The sequence below is a fragment of the Homalodisca vitripennis genome, chromosome 5, assembly GCF_021130785.1.
Source record: "Homalodisca vitripennis isolate AUS2020 chromosome 5, UT_GWSS_2.1, whole genome shotgun sequence".
NCBI classification, from domain to species: domain Eukaryota; kingdom Metazoa; phylum Arthropoda; class Insecta; order Hemiptera; family Cicadellidae; genus Homalodisca; species Homalodisca vitripennis.
In genome coordinates this window covers 39,892,817-39,910,428 of record NC_060211.1, presented here as the reverse complement: position 1 = coordinate 39,910,428, position 17,612 = coordinate 39,892,817, and the positions used below count along the sequence as shown (strand labels likewise).

The 17,612-nt window shown below is 34.6% G+C and overlaps 1 protein-coding gene across 1 annotated transcript in view; it reads left to right on the top strand.

Moving 5' to 3' along the window:
* Positions 1-213: 213 nt before the first annotated feature.
* Positions 214-17,612, top strand: part of LOC124362044 — a 52,797-nt gene continuing 35,398 nt past the window's right edge. Inside the window, exon 1 of the mRNA XM_046816200.1 lies at positions 214-438. Within this exon, the coding sequence (XP_046672156.1) occupies positions 418-438 (21 nt within the window). The 5' untranslated portion in view covers positions 214-417. The remainder of the gene's footprint in view (positions 439-17,612) is intronic.

Below are 17,612 nucleotides of genomic sequence, written 5' to 3'. Positions count from 1 at the left end.
GACCTTTTCAAGTAAATTAGATCAACTGAAATAAATTTCACACAAGTTTCAAGCATATAAATTACTCATTATTAATCCTATGACAGTCCCAAAAACTCATCGTCATTATTTATAGTATGACTTGTGATTAGATTGTACTATTTGTTTTCATATGTTGGCTACTCTGTAATTGTGAACTGAATTATGAAAGTTCGTGACTCTCCGTCACTCCGTCCCAAGTGAATATAAGAGAGTTGTGAGTTGGTAAACCTATGACAAGCGTAGCCGCAACAGGTGTTAGTGACAAGTTTACTACTGAAGTTCAAAAGTTTGAAATTACCGATTATCTTGTTTAGTGATCACAAAACATTAATTTGTGGTGACGATTTCAAATTTTTTCGTGCTATTTGTGTTACGGTCGTTGATTGTTTTCAGCATATGGGGATAAAAACAACGAAGGCAAGTAATCCATTCATATTTTATTTGTTACCGTACTTTATTTGAAGCCTACTTATAAAGCCAGAAGAAACAACTAGATTTTGCGCCAGTAAGGCAAGGGATTATTTTAGTTTACTTTCAAAACATAAATTGAACTAAATGTTTGGACAATTTTCTACGAAAACTTATAATTAGGAAAAAATAAAAATTATATTTTAGGTTCCAAATTTAAATTTTTTGAGTGATCTAGACAAAAAAAATAGGTCTGAAGATAATTTTTAGTCAGAAAATGACCTACAAAGACTTATCATAAGGAAAAGAAACAAATTTTATTTTAGTTCCCACATTTAAATTTTTTGCATGATCTAGACATTTAAAAATAGGCTAGGATGATAGTTTTTATATACCTAATATTTATGTAGTAGAGTTATTCGATAAATACAGTGTTGACAAATTGTTTAAATTGTAAGCTGACCTACGCGTCCAATTCAAGTGCCAACCTGGGTGGTTAACTTTAACTAGTCAGCTAGAGCGTTTAAATTTATTTATCTATCTAATACAGGGCCTATTATTTCAGGGAAATATTTTTATAGTACAAATTAGAAACTACTATTAACTACTAATTAAGTTGAAAGTAATAAAGAAGTAAACATTGTTAAAAACTGTTTACATATGAAAAAGTAACTAGGCTAGCATATTACATGTATGTTGGTCCTGGTATTAGTTTTTTTTTTAATTTGTTTTAGTATTTTCTATTTATTTCTCAAACAAAATGACATTAGTTGAAATCTCCAACCATGCCACAGGGAAAGTTGTTTAACATCATATTGTTCTATCATAACTATATTATAATAATTCAGACGTGTGCTCTTATTTAAGTTTACTGATTTACCGTTTTACCATTTCAAGAAATTTGTTACCTCGAAACATTTGTAAGATGCTTGAATTAAGAGCACAGCGCTAAGCTGTTATGGCTGCATGTTTGATATATATTATAAATAACAAATGTTGGTTTGCAATTTCAATGTTACCAATTTGAATGATTATTTTTTGTAAAATCATTATATGTACAAAGTATTTATCTCATAATTTTACTAAGACAAATTTTGCTTTGGTTAAAGACTAAACATTTTATTAGTTGGTTTGATTGATTTACAAATAAGTTTTGAAGAATTTTATTTAAGTTATATACTGTTTAGTTTTTTTAAATATACTACAATCAACAACTATTTCTGACTTAAGTAGCATATTTAAAACCACGATTTAGTACTTTTGTGTTGGTTTGTTGTGTAGGCATACACAATATTTTAATACAAAATATTTAAAACATTTTTCATTTCTGTATTAAATTGTATCAATACATAAAAAAATTATAAGTTAATACTATGAATAAATTGTAACATAATCTGTCAAAAATATTTTTAATATCATGAAGTAATAATGAAAAACCATTTTTTGTAGATGTCAATCAGTTCTAAATTGTTAAAATCATAATTAAAACGTATTATTGCATGAAGTTTTGCAAACAAAAATGTTAGCACTAATGTATAAGTACATGTAACAAAATTAATGTATAAACACACAAAAAATAACATGTATTGTGTTGTACTTCATTGCCACAAAGCTAGAAGTCCATTTAAGGGAATTAAAAGTTTTGTAAGTTTATTTTTTATGGTCAAACAGTTTGATTCTTTTCTTTAAATACAATACATATTTATAGCTAATAATAATAATATTATTATACTAATACTTTTTAGTTCCAGGCAGCAATTGCAAAAATATTTTCCCGACAAAATAAAACTGCATTGTCATTATGTTGTGATATCTAGACATATTGTTTTACGAACATACATTGTTTGTTTTTATGAGATCATAATCCAATTTAGGTTAAAAAATCTAATACTGGAGTCTTTTTTATAAAATAAATACAATCGAAGCTACCATTTCATGTAAAATCACCTAGTGGGTCACATACATCATTAGATATATTTATAATTAATTGTATATTTTGTCTCTACAAAAGCAACAAAAATAAAACAATTTCTAAATTAAAAAGTGATTTTATGAATACGGTTTACAATGTTACATAGCCTAATTTCAATTTCTGAAATGAATCATAGTTTAATTTAAAAGAATGCGTTTCTCGGGAATCTTTTTGCTTATATAGAAAAATGCTTGTAGGTAACACATTTTAATATTTATTTCTTTCCAAATATTCTATTATAATATTAATATTATAATAATTATAATATATCCATTTAATATTATTGCAAAGATCTTACAATTGTTCCTCATATACTACAATAAAATTAAAACTGGTGGGATTTAGATGAAAATTCTAATCCTGCACATTCAGTAAAATAGGTATATAGGTAAAAAGATACATATATTTGTTCACTTATGACAAGAAGATGGGGAAATCTCTCATCGCTCCTAGTCCTTAGAGGAACTTTGCACTGCTTCTAAGGTCACTTTTTCAGTCGTCCGTCACCTTGGAAGAAGGGTAGAGAGGCTGGCTCTGTTCAAGTCAAAGGGTGCAGGGGAGACAAGGAAAGACAACTCCTTTGTGTATAGGCTTGTAAAAAAACTTTAACATTAAGGGAGCCCCACCTACTCAGTAATTGTGTGCAGTAAACTAGACCTGCCGACCAGCCCTTTTACACCCTAATATATCGTTCCCAGTTCCTGGACATCCATTGGTTGATAATAGACGTATCTAGGATAACAAAACGGAAAGGGTGGGAGTTATTACTTCCGGAAAATTTGGTTATTTTTTGTACTTCCCAGTCAAGGTAGAGTCCGGAGGCAATCATCTGGAGTGTATTTAAGTGCCAATAATATTAAAACATAATATTAAAACGTTTGAGTTTGAAAGCCTTCTTAGAGCATATTATTCTTTTTTTATGCTCCACAAAACCAGTTATACTTAAGTAAAAGTAAGAAAACGACGCTATTTTAAAAGGATTCACGAGGCTACAAAATGGCTTTTTCTTAAGAACTACAAGTCCCTAAATGGGCCACTAGAATAGACGCCTTTTTTTTTGAAAAATTGACATGTAATTGTAGTCATTGAATAATTACGTATTGTACATGTAAATGATTTTAACTTCAAACCATGCCATCTATGATAAAAGATATTGGCGTAGAAACCGGCATATATTTTTATAGAGGACATATTCAATGCATATACAACTGCAAGAATTGTGGTAATACATGGAATTAGTAATAGTTTTTTTTTTTTTTAACTAACGAGAGGTTGACGTCCATGCATAAACGTGACAGACACGTGGTGCGCGGCATGGCAAGGAATAAACGTAAGCATTAAAAATATGAACATCCAGTTAAATATTAGTTACCAAGAGGAATATTTGGTTACATTAGTTACGCAATTTCGTTCTTTCATATACAATGTACGAAACGAACACGTGTTAACGAGCGGTAAATAAATTTCGTGTTAATGAACGAACGTAACTACACGAATATAAAAAAATATACAACAGTTGATACATTGTGTATCTTGTAAATTTTAATGTTACCCTTCTAGTAATAACAAGGGCTCTTATGCCATATTAGATATTCTGTTTAGTTACAGTTTGGGACAAACTATAACAGGCATCAACCTGAGATCTAACAGAGAAGACAGGCACAGTATAGAGAACATTTTGTTAATACGTCATATAACAAATTTAGATTCTCTCCAACGTTGCTTGTCTCACCACAAAGTTTTTTTTTTATTTAGCAGTTTCTCAGTAGCAAGTATGGTAAACCTTAGCGAAATTCGGAAAATATATTGGACGATTTTATACTATTAAAATCAACAGTTAAAGAGATGATCGGTAGGTTCATTATGATTACTGCACTCGAATCTAAGTGTAGTGTAGCATGGTGACTGTATTGTACAGTATTTATAAAACCAAACACTTTGCACGTAATTTCGAAAAATTACTTAGCGCGAGATTTTTTTGTTGTTGTACTGCCTGTCAGCTGTTATAAATCAAATATCAAGGCCACAACTATCAAAAGCGAAACAGAACTATAAGACATGGTTCGACTACGAGTACACTTTTAGTGTAACGTAAGTTAACATATATATATATATATATATATATATATATATATATATATATATATATATATATATATACCTTGGATATTTTTCAATTAGAGGAGGCAGGTTTACCAACCCCCTAAAACTTTCCGCTGGCTATGCGTGTGATTGATTACCCAGATTTGAGTGACGTTGGAATTTGCTGTACCCAGTATCCGTGTTAACCAGCCAGAAGTGAACAATCCTCCTGGGAATTGACTAATATGTTACGAAAGTGATTTTATCTAATCCATTTTATGATTAGTGTGGCGGAAAGGAATACGGTGTAAACAATGAAACAGGTGCAAGGCATCAATACAAAAGATGTGGAATTTGTTAGTAGCTTTTGATTTTATATTAATAGAAGTCCAATTTCAAAAGTAATTTGGCCTGATTCTCGTCCAGTCAACAATAACTGTAATAAATATGTATTTTAAGGGGTTTTTATTTATGCCATTAGCATTTTAATTTCTTATTTCAGATAATCTTTCACTTTCTAGATGCCCACTTAGTTTGTGTATACGAGTTATATAACTTAGTCAAGTATCAAAATCCTGCCTGCTCGTACTGGCTTGTGTCATAGTGTCACACTGAATGTAGACACAGATACTTACTCAATTCCTCCAATTGGTTGGTCTTGAATCTGATTTGACTAAGTATTTGATTTCAGTTACTTGGATGTTAAAGGCAACAGTACCTGGTCTAAATTTTGTTCCTCCAGCAACTTGAATAGAAATTAAGGCGAGTAAGAAAATAAATAAGAGAAGAAAAGAATAATCAGATAGGCTCTGTTTCCCACAATGCTGGCTTCCGCAAATGTGCAAGAGGTGAATATACCTTACCCTGTGCACATTTCATAATATATCTGTATCATCGTATCCAGGACACATTTGCCTAATTGGATGTTAAAGCTTCGAAGCAAAAAAATAACTGATTATAATTGTAATTACTCATGGAGTTTTATCAATTAGTATTATTTATGAATTTACTGGTTAAGTTTTCGTAGTAAGGGCGGTGACGGCTTGTAAGCAAGGTCTTGTGAGCCGTGAAGGGCAAGGTAGGAGAAGCAAGGGCCCACCGAAGCGGCAAGGAAATGCCGGCATGTGGCCGAGCACGTCGGCACCATGTCAACTATAAATTGAGGAAATTCTCTGGGGAATCACTGGACACTACTACACAGGACTTCCGCTAAGCGCCGAGTGGTGGGCGGGAATGCAAGTAACCTGGACGAGGATAAGACCGCTTTAAAGCGTTTAGTCGTACTTGGAAGCTAATTACGTTCTCCTAGGGAAGTACAGAGCTAGAGTTACTTTGTACTGTGGTCATTTGGAAATAGGTTTTAATCTATCGGAAGGAACAGCTGATTAGACCTCTTTCAGAATGCTTCAGGTCCCATAGGTAGAAATTTCTACAGTGATTACTTTTTTTAATTAGGTCTTTTAACACAATTTTTAAACCAGATTAGGTTATTATGAACTACGAGTACTTTCACAACATATCTCATAAATAAAAGGTTTGATTTTATGTAGTTCTTCAGCTTGCGCAGCCAGTGCCATAACTAGCCTCACAGTTTCCCCGATTCATACCGCGTAGAAATGTTGTTAATCATTTGTGGCCCGTAACTTTAGTAGGATTTTAATAAAGTCACTCCATGTCAGATCACATTTTAACTTCAACACCTAATTTTTGGTGTTCTCATTGCGAGTTCTGAGACTGAGAAACATGACAAATTTTAAATTTTAATCTCAAACCGTTTCCGAAATGGCACTTAAAGTTTCCTAAACCTCACCAAAAAGACACGAACAGATGTTTCTGAAATTGCTCTAGGATCTCTTCCGGACAGACTACTGTGTAGACACGCAGGTGTAATAACACATGCCATAACAAATGCTGCAAAATTACATCTCCCAGTTGTCTATGTCTGTTTGGAGATCTCTTAGAGTAAGTTCAGCAACTCTTGTACGTGTTTTACACGAGTTTTTGGAAACTTTACATAACCATGTTTCGGAAACTGTTTGAAATAAAAATTAAACATTTGGATTATTCTTAGTCTTAGCACTTATTATGAGTATACCAAACTCAGCAAATTCAAAAATGGTTAGATAAATTGTGCGCTGAGTTGAGATGAAATGGCACAGCAGAAACTGAAAACGTAATAAAATCATGAATGTAGCCTAATTAAAAGTTAATTTTGAGATATGAAGTGTAAAGTATTACCCGAAGTAGTATATTTATTTAAATATTTTCGTAGGATTTTAAACGTCGCCTTGTATTCTATTTGAAATAAAACCAGCGAAAACCAGTATATGCTTCTTGAAACTTAACTTAGTAGTTGTATTTTAAAGATGTTGGTACTTAATTGCTGGTGTGTTAGAGAAGTGGACTGGTTAATAAATGTTTCTTTTGACTGAGCGGATACTTTGCTCCACAGGATGCTTCGAGAACAAATTGAGCAAGAATTGCAATTTTGCACGAACCTTCATTTCTACATTGTCAAGATCGAGTACGGAGATAGTATTTTGGGTCTATCTGAGCATTAGCGAAACTAATCACTTTAGGAGGATATCTTGAGAAAAAAATGGAGCTATAGATTTTAAATTTTGAATGACATTTCATTTCTACGTGGGAAATAGGTGAAAGACTTCTTCCATGGGATGCTCTTCAGGCTAGGGTATGTCCGTGATCTCCAAACTGCGAGTATCCAGGAGTCCCTTTGCATGATCAACGAATAGTTTTTAGTATTTTTTGGTGGTAAATAAGTCAAAGAAAGCTTTTCGAAAACCCGAGAAACCATGTCCCACCAAGTGCCACTTTGCTTTCCAACTTGGTGAAGTCTATTATACGACACGTTACTTGTTACTATAAATAAAGAGTCTCTATTAGTCTCTCTCCAAGTCGTGAACTGTTACGGCGAGAGACAGCGTTAACTATCATTCCAGCACTAATGTCCACATCGTAAGTCGCCCGTAGATGTTAATTAGGTGTCGCGAAGGAATGAAATTTCACACCCTGCGATTCAAGGGAAATTCACCTCGATCGGGATAACAGTTCCAGGAACGGAATGTTGCTGGAAAGATACCCGCTTCCAATAGCCAGTGGAAAGTTTAGCCAGGAAACCTGAGCCGCCTACGGTACGTCAGGGTCAAACAAGTTTACTTGCGTCGGCCCGTAATTTAAATACCTGCCCATAAAGTGTATCACAACTCACGGCAAGTTTTCCTGTACCTCAGTGCTTTAAACTCAAACTTGTACTCCAGCAGAAGATGTGCTTTTGTGCGAACCAAGCTCACGACTTCAGAAAAGAATGTTCGAGTTACTTGTGTGTCAGTGCTAGTGTACAATACACACTCAACTTTGTAGCCGTACACCAAATTGTTTCGATGTTACCGAGGACACGCGGATCACAGTTATATACTCCTCTAAGTGTTTATTTTATGTTATACATAGTACAATTATTTAGTACAGTAATTGAAGGTACTACTTCTGACATGACAATTCTTTTGTTTGCAACACATTTAGTTCTATGTCCGTAAAAATGTGTATTTTTACCAACTGATTTTAAGCAAACTTTGATCAAGCACTTTTTGATAAGTAAGGTTTAACACGCAACAAAAGCAAGTGAGCTACTCTGCAAAATTTAAAATTGAGGATTTTTTCATTAACAAAATACAATTTCTCAATATATTTAACAACTTTTTTAAAATTGCACTAAAGCAGTTCTTTTTAGTTTTAACCAATAACACTTTGGTTTTTGAAGTTGCTAAAAATGAAGAAGTTGTCAAAGTTCTTGTTCTACCAAACGCAATCTATTTCATTGAATATTTTATTATTTATTTACAAGATCAGCTAACACTACAATAATTTACAAATTCTATTCAATTAGAATTCTTTGTATACGGTATCTTTTACAAAAAATATGTACTGACAAGGCTGTTATTATTAACGTAAACGCTAAAATGAGTGCATGTTGTCAAGCTTGTCCATTTTGCCATACTAGGTTATTTTATGCGCTATTTTTAAATAACAAAGAAAGATTAATAAACAGTTAACTTTAGGCAGCCCAATATTTGTAATGTTGACGTAAAAGAACCTGTTTCTCTGTAGTCTGTTATCTCTTTCAGAAATCTTTCTTGGAGGCAATAAATTGTTCATGGCTGGAAAAATAATTAGCATAAAACCTTCTTTCTTCAGCGGCATTACCAAATGCAGCGCTATACTCGGAGTGCATTGCGCAATATTGTACTGGGCTACTGAGTACTCCACGGCAGCTACTGAACAACAAAATATGTTAGGAACGGTGTATAAGAACATTTTCCATATTAGTTTTTTTATTTATGTTATTATAAATTATTATTTATTGTTGGATTGTAACCGCATATTATGATAAGCCTCCTTACAAGGTAAAAACTAAACGTTGTAATTAAAATACGGTATAAATTCATCAAACCTGTTGAGTAATAAAATAGCTACTAACAATTTGAGTTTATGTTGCAGTTTGCTACTTTGATATACTTGCATGGCATGTTTATTACCTGTTTTTTACAAGTCAATAGACTAGGAATAATATGTTTACTGCGTGACTCTAATGAATTGTAATAACTTTGTAACAAATATTCTCTATTTTACAGAGATATTTTTATCAGTAACTTGATAATCTGATTCCACATCCTAACCACATTGAATGTCGAGAGCTGCAGCAAATATGCGTTGTTCAAGTGAATTGACAGCAATATTGAAACATCTGTAAGCACCCTGCTGTAAGATATTGTAAATTATTGTAAAGTAATGGAGAACATAGTGATCAGCTGATTCATGGTTGGCTTATATTTTTCATTTACAAACAGCTGATTATTTAAAAACTAAACAGAGTTAAAACAGGCTTTGCATTTTCATTTAATGTTATTTATATTCATTTGGAGCAACAGTTTTCAGTAAGCGATTCATAAAAGACAACAGTAATGTAAAACATTTTCGTATAAATTTGTGAAATTCGATTTGCTTTATTTTTACTTTCCTTAATGGTTAATCGACAAAGCATACAATTGGAGTGTGACCAATCGTTTTAACTGTTTTTTTGTGTGATAATAATTTGTATTTTTAACTAAAAAAAGTGGCATTGGCATCTGCATTGTAATATTGTTAAAAACGTAAAGATACTGTGTTTTAAGTTTGAGCAGTTGCCATTTTATAAATCAACGAAGTAGAGTAACATGAATACTTTAGTAATGAAAAGATTAAATCAATGCTTAGTGTTTTACTTTTGAAATAATATGTTTTCCCGACAAACGTAGACGTACTGTAAATTAAATGCGTTTTCAACAGACGAACGCTTATTTTTGGTTTGCCACTTAGTATTAGTAGGTACTCTGAAAATATATTTGACAATAATTTTGAAACGCCCTGTATAATTAATTATATTTTGTGGGAACTTCAGTCCTGTTATGATGAGTCACCACGTTCACAGTCCGGGATAGGGCGCTAGCCAGTACTTACTTGCCAGTCAATCAGTGATGACGTCAGTATCTACATGTTTTGTTGCCTGTGTTTCTGTCGGTAAGATCTAGTGGCGGCAATACTGTTGGAGATCGTGTTTTTTTGTCAATTGCATCACTCAATCGTACTGTTATCAGAGACGGGAACTGTTGCGCATTCAAGTTCGCTCGTCATTGCGCCCACCTCCAGACGGAACTGGTTTTCTTGCGGATCTGTAAACCGCATGAAAGGCAGACTGGAACATTCGTCATTTTCTTCTATAAATAAATGCGGCAGGATTCGTCCTTGGGTAGGTGAAAGGCGATGTAGGGCAGAGTCGAGCTGGGCTATTAGGAACATCAGCCTTCGTGTAGACAACGTTCAAATAGTCGACGTCACTTATGTAAATTAGCACGTATCCTATATTCTTCATTGTTATTGTTAATCCAATTATATTAACTCTGTTTAAAAATTCCAAAAAGCTAAAATGCAGCTATCATCACTCAGCTAGTGCTATGGATAAATTTTTACGGAAATACTGATAAACAGATTAAAGGACAGTAAAGGTTTCAATTAGTTAAAATGTGTGTATTTTACTCTGTGCTCTTTCATCTTAGATATGGTAAGATATTGTGCCTTGTGTAGCATCAAAGAACGCTAAGAATTATTTACAATGTAAATTTTGGAACGCGTTGCAAACAGTTATTTATAGAGGATAATATTTTGAGTTTACAAACTGCACATGTTTTAGAATGCCTAGTAAGTTAAAAAAATTATTTCAGTGAGATTGAAACATATTAATGTGTACTGGCTACTGGGTACATAGCTATTGTACTAGGAACGGATTTAATATAAGGTCTTGTCAGTGTTAAAACAGCACCGCAATATTAACAGCTTGTTAGGTTAGGTTGGTTAGAGGTTATCGAAGGTATTTTAGTTACCTACCAATTTTATCCATTTAAATTGTGTCTTTATAATGTTTTAGGGTTTATAAAGGATGTTACAGTTAATTTGAAAACTTAGTTGTAAGTTATCGAAACCATTGTCTACAACAATTAAACATTTTGAGTTAAATGCCATAGAGTAAAAAAGGAAAAATTATACAGTGTAAAATCAACATTATATCGTTCCAATAATATTATTTCAATGCACTCTTGCGTTGTAGCTATCATCAGCTCATCGTATACCCTAGCCCATCAGGAACTGGAGGTCAAGTAACATACACATGGTGCAAATTTATATTTTTTTATACCATATTGATACTACCAACAATTTAGTAATCTGCCGACACGTGTTTTTCAAACATTAAACTGTATTTTTGGCTGAACCTCTTTTAAAAATTACATCAACACATCACTTGAAGCTAAGGTACCGTCTGGAAGTGACGAATGAAGTGACACGCTTGTTATGCAAATGGCCACTAACAAGACATTATACGCCGGCGAAGCGTGTGGCATGTGGACAAAAAACGCGTTAACCCAACAAAAAGTGAAGGAGAGGAAGCCGATGTGAGGTGAACTCTGGTAGAAAGTGTGGGGCCCGAGCCACCCAAGGTCGAGGTCACCGTCGACCCGCGAGCGAGCTACAGGCGGGAGGCACAGCAAATTGCGTTAGGGAAGGATGTACATTCTACATCTTCTTGTATCGTATCCTCCAGCACATTCAATTTGCTTTCATTTTACTTAGGCGATTGTGATATTTTCACTTTCAAATCTTTCTTTGGCAGTCTGTGAGAGAATGGAACATCTGTTTGTTGAGACATACATTTTGATTCATTAAGTATAATTCTAAATATCCTAATAATAATAATAACGAGATTGGTTTATCTGGCGTTCCACTTATAATATGTCTGGGTCCAGTGATGTTTTCTATTATTTACATTTACAGTAAACATCGCTTGTGCTCATTGTTCCGCGAAGGTAACAATATTTTGTTTTCTTTCAATACTGAAACGTAGTCGTCCCTGGTAGTTTCGTGATACAGTAGCGTCAGAGCTTATCCCCCCAGTGACTCGGGTTTGAATCTCGATTTGGGCCCTGTATTTTACATGCCAACAAAAATCTTCTGCTAATAACCAAGTCAACCTAGTCTGAGATAATGTGGTGAACAGTTGTGGGCTTCAACTTAGGCTATAATTAAAGCTGGTTGTTCTAGTGTTACCTGCTTGTAAGAAATTGCCTAGACATGAGTTAACTATCGAATAGTTCAGAATTTGAACAACATTGTTAAAAGATATACTGATATGTTGTTTTCCTTCTTCACTTAGACACACATCACATTTTTGTGACGAGATTACACTTTCTAGCTCCTTAGGTGAGAAGGCTCAAACGTATATACATTTTAAAAACTAGCAATGATGGGGATTGATTTCCAAGAAGGAATAGACGGATGTCCGATAAAATATCTAAGGGTAGATGGGACAAATTTGCGTATATCAAAAATGTGTAAGACTTTTGCATCTGTATAAATACCTTTCCCGTCCCCCCTTTCACCAATACTAAAATGAAATATGTTATATATTGTCGGTATGTTCATTCCTCCAAGCAAGATGGATAGAAATGTGGATATTTTTGAAACTGAGAACAAAAGATTAACAGTATTGATTATCGAACTCGATATTCGGCTGGAATTCGGGACTTATTTTGCTACCATTCTTTAGCGCCATTTTGATCTAAAATCCTGTTTTTGATAACAAAACTTCATTAAAGATTCTGATACCTAAAAAAATCTTGATGCTGATACAGTGATAAGGTTGGTATTCATCCGTGTTCAATGGTTAGCGCTGTTTTGCCTAAAACTCCGATGGTTGCCAAAGTACGTATCGTTAAACTCGAGTGCGAGTCGCGGCGTAGCTAGAATTCGTAAAATTTGGAGTGGCAGGAATTCCTGGCAAAAAATCTGCTTCGCGGTCAGAATTCCTCCCCTAACAAGCTGCACCAGCGATCATTTTTCACCCGGCCCTTTGTTGACCCACCCATTGTTAAACACTCCAGGCCTTCACCTCAAATAAAATAAAATCCAACCCTATGTTCGGATTTTTGAGCAAGTTACTATTCCAGCTAAATAGCTCTTTATTGAATTATAATAAATAACTAAACAGCATACGAAACAAGACCGTATGACAATGAAATAATAATTGTGTAACAAAAATATTCGTACCGGTGTTAAATTTGAAACAAAAGCTTAGTACTACTAGTTTGTTCTGTTTCTCAGTTAAATATCTCTTCCTCAACAGTTTGTTCTGTTTCTCAGTTGGGGTGGCCGGCCATAAGCATTGAAGTTCTAACCGCAGCGTCGGCTGATGTTACTGATACGTAAAAGAACCTGGAAGGAGGAAGGTTGATTGTAGTAAAGTTCTGTTATATTGTGTGGCAAATTTAAATGGGCCACCAATGTGATGATAACTATAAATCTGACAGCAAACTTTAAAAAGCGAACCTTTCCTTATTTAGAAACCTTGAAATAATATGTATTTCAAACTTTTAAATACTACCGACATTTTTTTAATATGACGTTCAACTTTGTTTTTCTTCATGGGAAACCCAGTATATTATTATTATTTTTGATAAAAGCTCAAAGTGTTGAAATTCGTTATGGAGTTTCAAATTCACAAAATACATTTTTTTTTAATGGGCGGCAGTGTAAGTGCTCTAAACTATAAATATAACACCTTGAATTTGTAAAAGCAATTTTGTAAAAGACTGTTTTAAATCTCTGTTTTAAATCTTTTGAAATTTTCCTTTGTTTATAAAATATTTGTAAATATGCGTAAAACTTGTTTTTTTTTTTTTTTTTTTTTTTTTTACAAACATATTAATAGTGAGAAGCTTTAATTAAACAAAGCTCCATTTTCTATTCAAATAATTTCAACGAACGAAAACGCCGTTAACGCGAATGTGTTCTTTCCCGTTTAAACATTTATAAATATCTTAAAAACTACAAAAAATACAGAAATGTCAGGTATTAGATTTACAGTTAAAATGGGCGCCCGAAGGTGTTTTTCAGTGTTAAACTCCATAGCAGATCTTAGCACTTTCAGCTCTCTGAGCTCCGTTATTAAATAAAATAAGTGCCAAGAATAAAACAATTTTAAAATCTTAAAAAGAGTTTTTCATTTTAGAAGACTAAGAAAATTTAAGAGCCCATGAAATCTTTGTTTTATGAAAATGCAATGTAATGGTATGATATAAACTTATATTTTTGTATGCTGTTGCCAGAATAAAAATGAAGGCGCAGTTGTAATTTGTCAGAACTCCTTTGTATTTGCCATTGCTCATGCGGTGTTTTAAAATTATTATCGGGAGAAACTTCGGTAGTACTTAGTACCTGTATAGTTTTAGTTGACAATATATTTTTCTCGTGTAAAATCATCATCCCCTGTTGGTGTACCTGATCTATTCAACCTAATATAGTAATGTAGTAGACCATTTGCTAACTTTACGCCTTTATGGACGCACTCCCGTGTTAAATTAATTCTCTGGTAACGTTATCTCCTGTTCAATCTCCTAATCATGTTCACGCTTCAGTGAACTCCATGGTAAACCGAATCTTTTAGACATCGAAATGTCCTGGACAACCCAAACTTCTCGACTCAACGGTATTGACCACTCATCTCCAGTTAAAATATCACCTACTGACCCTAAGTATGGACTTACACCTAAAAATTACACAAGATAATTCGATACTTCTAAAACAGATTTTCACTGTATAAACCTAAAAGCGAATCGTGGTAGAAAACACGATTACAATTAATTAATTTAACTAGTACACAAAATGTTAGCGAGAAGATGATGATTCTGATGGGAAAATAGGATTGTTATAAGAAACCACGTGACCGGACTGAGCGAACCCTGTTCACCACCGATCGGCCGAGACGAGGGGCTACGGCCACGGCCACGGGCGGTCGGTCAGCCATGGTGGGTCACGAGCAGGCAGAGGTGCCCCATTGTCTGCCTTGTCTGCCGCTCACGCTTTGGCTGTCATTGTGTCGAGTCCTCGGTTACAACTGTATCCTCTCCTCTTTAGTTGAACACTATTTCTGACGATCGCTATAGTGCTGGCTATAGCATCGACCTTCGCCATCGTTAGAACGTGCTTTTAAACTGGCTCTACGTTTTACGGTTCTGGTAGCAACCACAATTTTATAGTTTGATAGTCGTATTTTACCAGGCGAATTTAGGGCTAAGAAGCCCTCTTTAAGACTTAACCTGGGGACCAACGGCGTAAAGGTGACTTCCGAACTACCACCAATGGACGGGCAGGTGGGCTGCTTGCAAGGGCAGGATCGCTCAGCGGTCACCCATCCAAGTAGCAACCACGCTCGACGTTGCTTGACTCGGTTATCTCGCGATAACCGCCGTACACTGCGCTATTGGCTAAAAATATCGATGATGATTCAGGAGCAGGAAACTTTCATGTCTAGAGACAACCAATAGAGAGAGCTCCCCAAGAGAGGAGTCAATCGTCAGACGCGCCAGTTTCGTTGCTGGTCATAGTGGAAGGGTAGCGAAGTGCTATCTCAAACTTTAAATTATTTCACAAGTAATATTTTTAGTTTTTCACATTTTAATCCATGTTGGAAATAGGCGTGGTAGGATCAGCAAACGAGCTAATGAGATTTTAAATTACCTGAGTCACAAATGTTATTCTCTACCTCGTTGGCTAACACTAATATAACCATTATTTACTATTAAAACAAATTCGCCTATCTATGTACAGATTATTATTTAGTACTGTTATCCTTTTACTAACTCGCTATTTCGATTTCTTCCAAAAGTACTGCGACTGGTAATTGATTATCTTCTTGGGGGAGATTTCTGTATCGACTTCCTGAAAAATTACGTTGTGTCCACGACCAAAAATAGAGCAAGGAAATTGTGTGTGCTTTACCATCGTTTTTGTGGATTCATCGTAAATTTTACAAAAGGATTATTGCCTTACTTCATAGACTGGAATTGCATTGCATCTACACTATCAAAACAATATAGGCCTGTAACACAGTGAATGCAAGTAAGTAAGAAGCCGTTTAATACAAAACTGCAAAGGGCTTATGTGTTAGTCCGTATCCGTGTTATTGCAGCTTTAAAAAACGTTTATTGAATACATCTGTTTTTAAACTCTTTTACGTGGAACACGTATTTGGATGTGGAAAGTTCAATAGACTGAGGACACGTTTACACTCGTGTCCCGACTGTGTCAATATTAGCCTGTCAAAGAAGGCCTCATTATTAGGTACAGTCGAGGCGTAGTACGTCAAGGTGTTGTGGACACATGTTTACGATCATTTCCGGTATTCCGTGACGTCACGCCCACATCCGGTTCCGAGAACCCACGTGTCCTCTGCGCCGGGTCCTCGCGTACACTATGTGAGGCTACACGATTATCGCTGGACAAAATAGATCAGTTCGTTAGTTCTTTACGTTCCTTTTGTAACACCGAGATTGTAGCATCCGAAACAAATGCAAGGTCGAGAATAATTTGGATTGCAATTCATCGATATGTAATAAATAACTATTCGATCAGTAGCGTAGCCAGAAATTTCGTTCGGGGGGGTCCGGAACCGGTGATCTGGGGGACGTTTTGTGTTTAATTGCCAATGAGTTCACTGGTAAAAGGTAAATACCAAAAATATGGAACTTTAGTAACTACGCCTTATAGAAAGTGGAAAGATGTAATAGGCAAATTCAACTCTCACAGCAACTCTAGTACCACAAATGTTCTTGTATAGCTACAGAAACTTTACGAAGTTCGATTCTGGCCGAGTAGAAGGCACCAATGTGATGTTGCATTCACTGGATAAGAAAGAAAAGAACAAAACAGAGCTTCACTCAAGCGTATAATTGACACAACTATATTCTGTGGGAGAAAATGAAATACTCCTTCGGGGACATTGGGCACTGACGGCCGAAAACCCTTTTAGAAAAGGAGGGCAATTTTCTAGCGTTGCTCGGGTACAGATCAAACTAACGGTAGGAAAATGCACCGGAAAAAACTCTACTGATTAGAAGTTCGGCTGCTTTGGATTCACTGATTGAGGTATTTATGAATGAGTTATAATTACGATTTTTTTTGTATCATTACACTGTAGACGAGTATATAATTATCGGGAAAAAATCACTTTCGGTCGGAAATAAAATACACGTTAAAAACTATATAATGATTAAAACTTCAACTACTTCGGACTTCAGTTATTGAGGTAAACGTTGGTGTTTTTGATTGAGTTAGGGCGACGATTTTTTGTTATCATTAAACTGTACTCGACTAACTATATAATTATCGAGAAAAAAAAATCACTTCCGGTCGTAAATACCGAAGAAAAGCTCTCTAAAGATTCAAGTTTTGACGATTTTGGATTTCACTAGTTGTGGTAAAAGTAGTACTTATAATTATGTTAGGACATTGATTTTAGGTATTAATTCAACGCCGACTAATAAATATATAATTATAATAATAAAAAAAAAAACGAAAATAATCACTTCCGATGGGAATATACTAAAGGAGAATGAAATAATACTTCGGTCAGTGAAATCCAAAGTAGTCGGAACTTCTTATCAGTACAGTTTTTCCGGTGTGGTGTATTATCCGACCGGAAGTGATTTTTTTTTTCAATTTTTCTTTCTTCGATAATTATATAGTT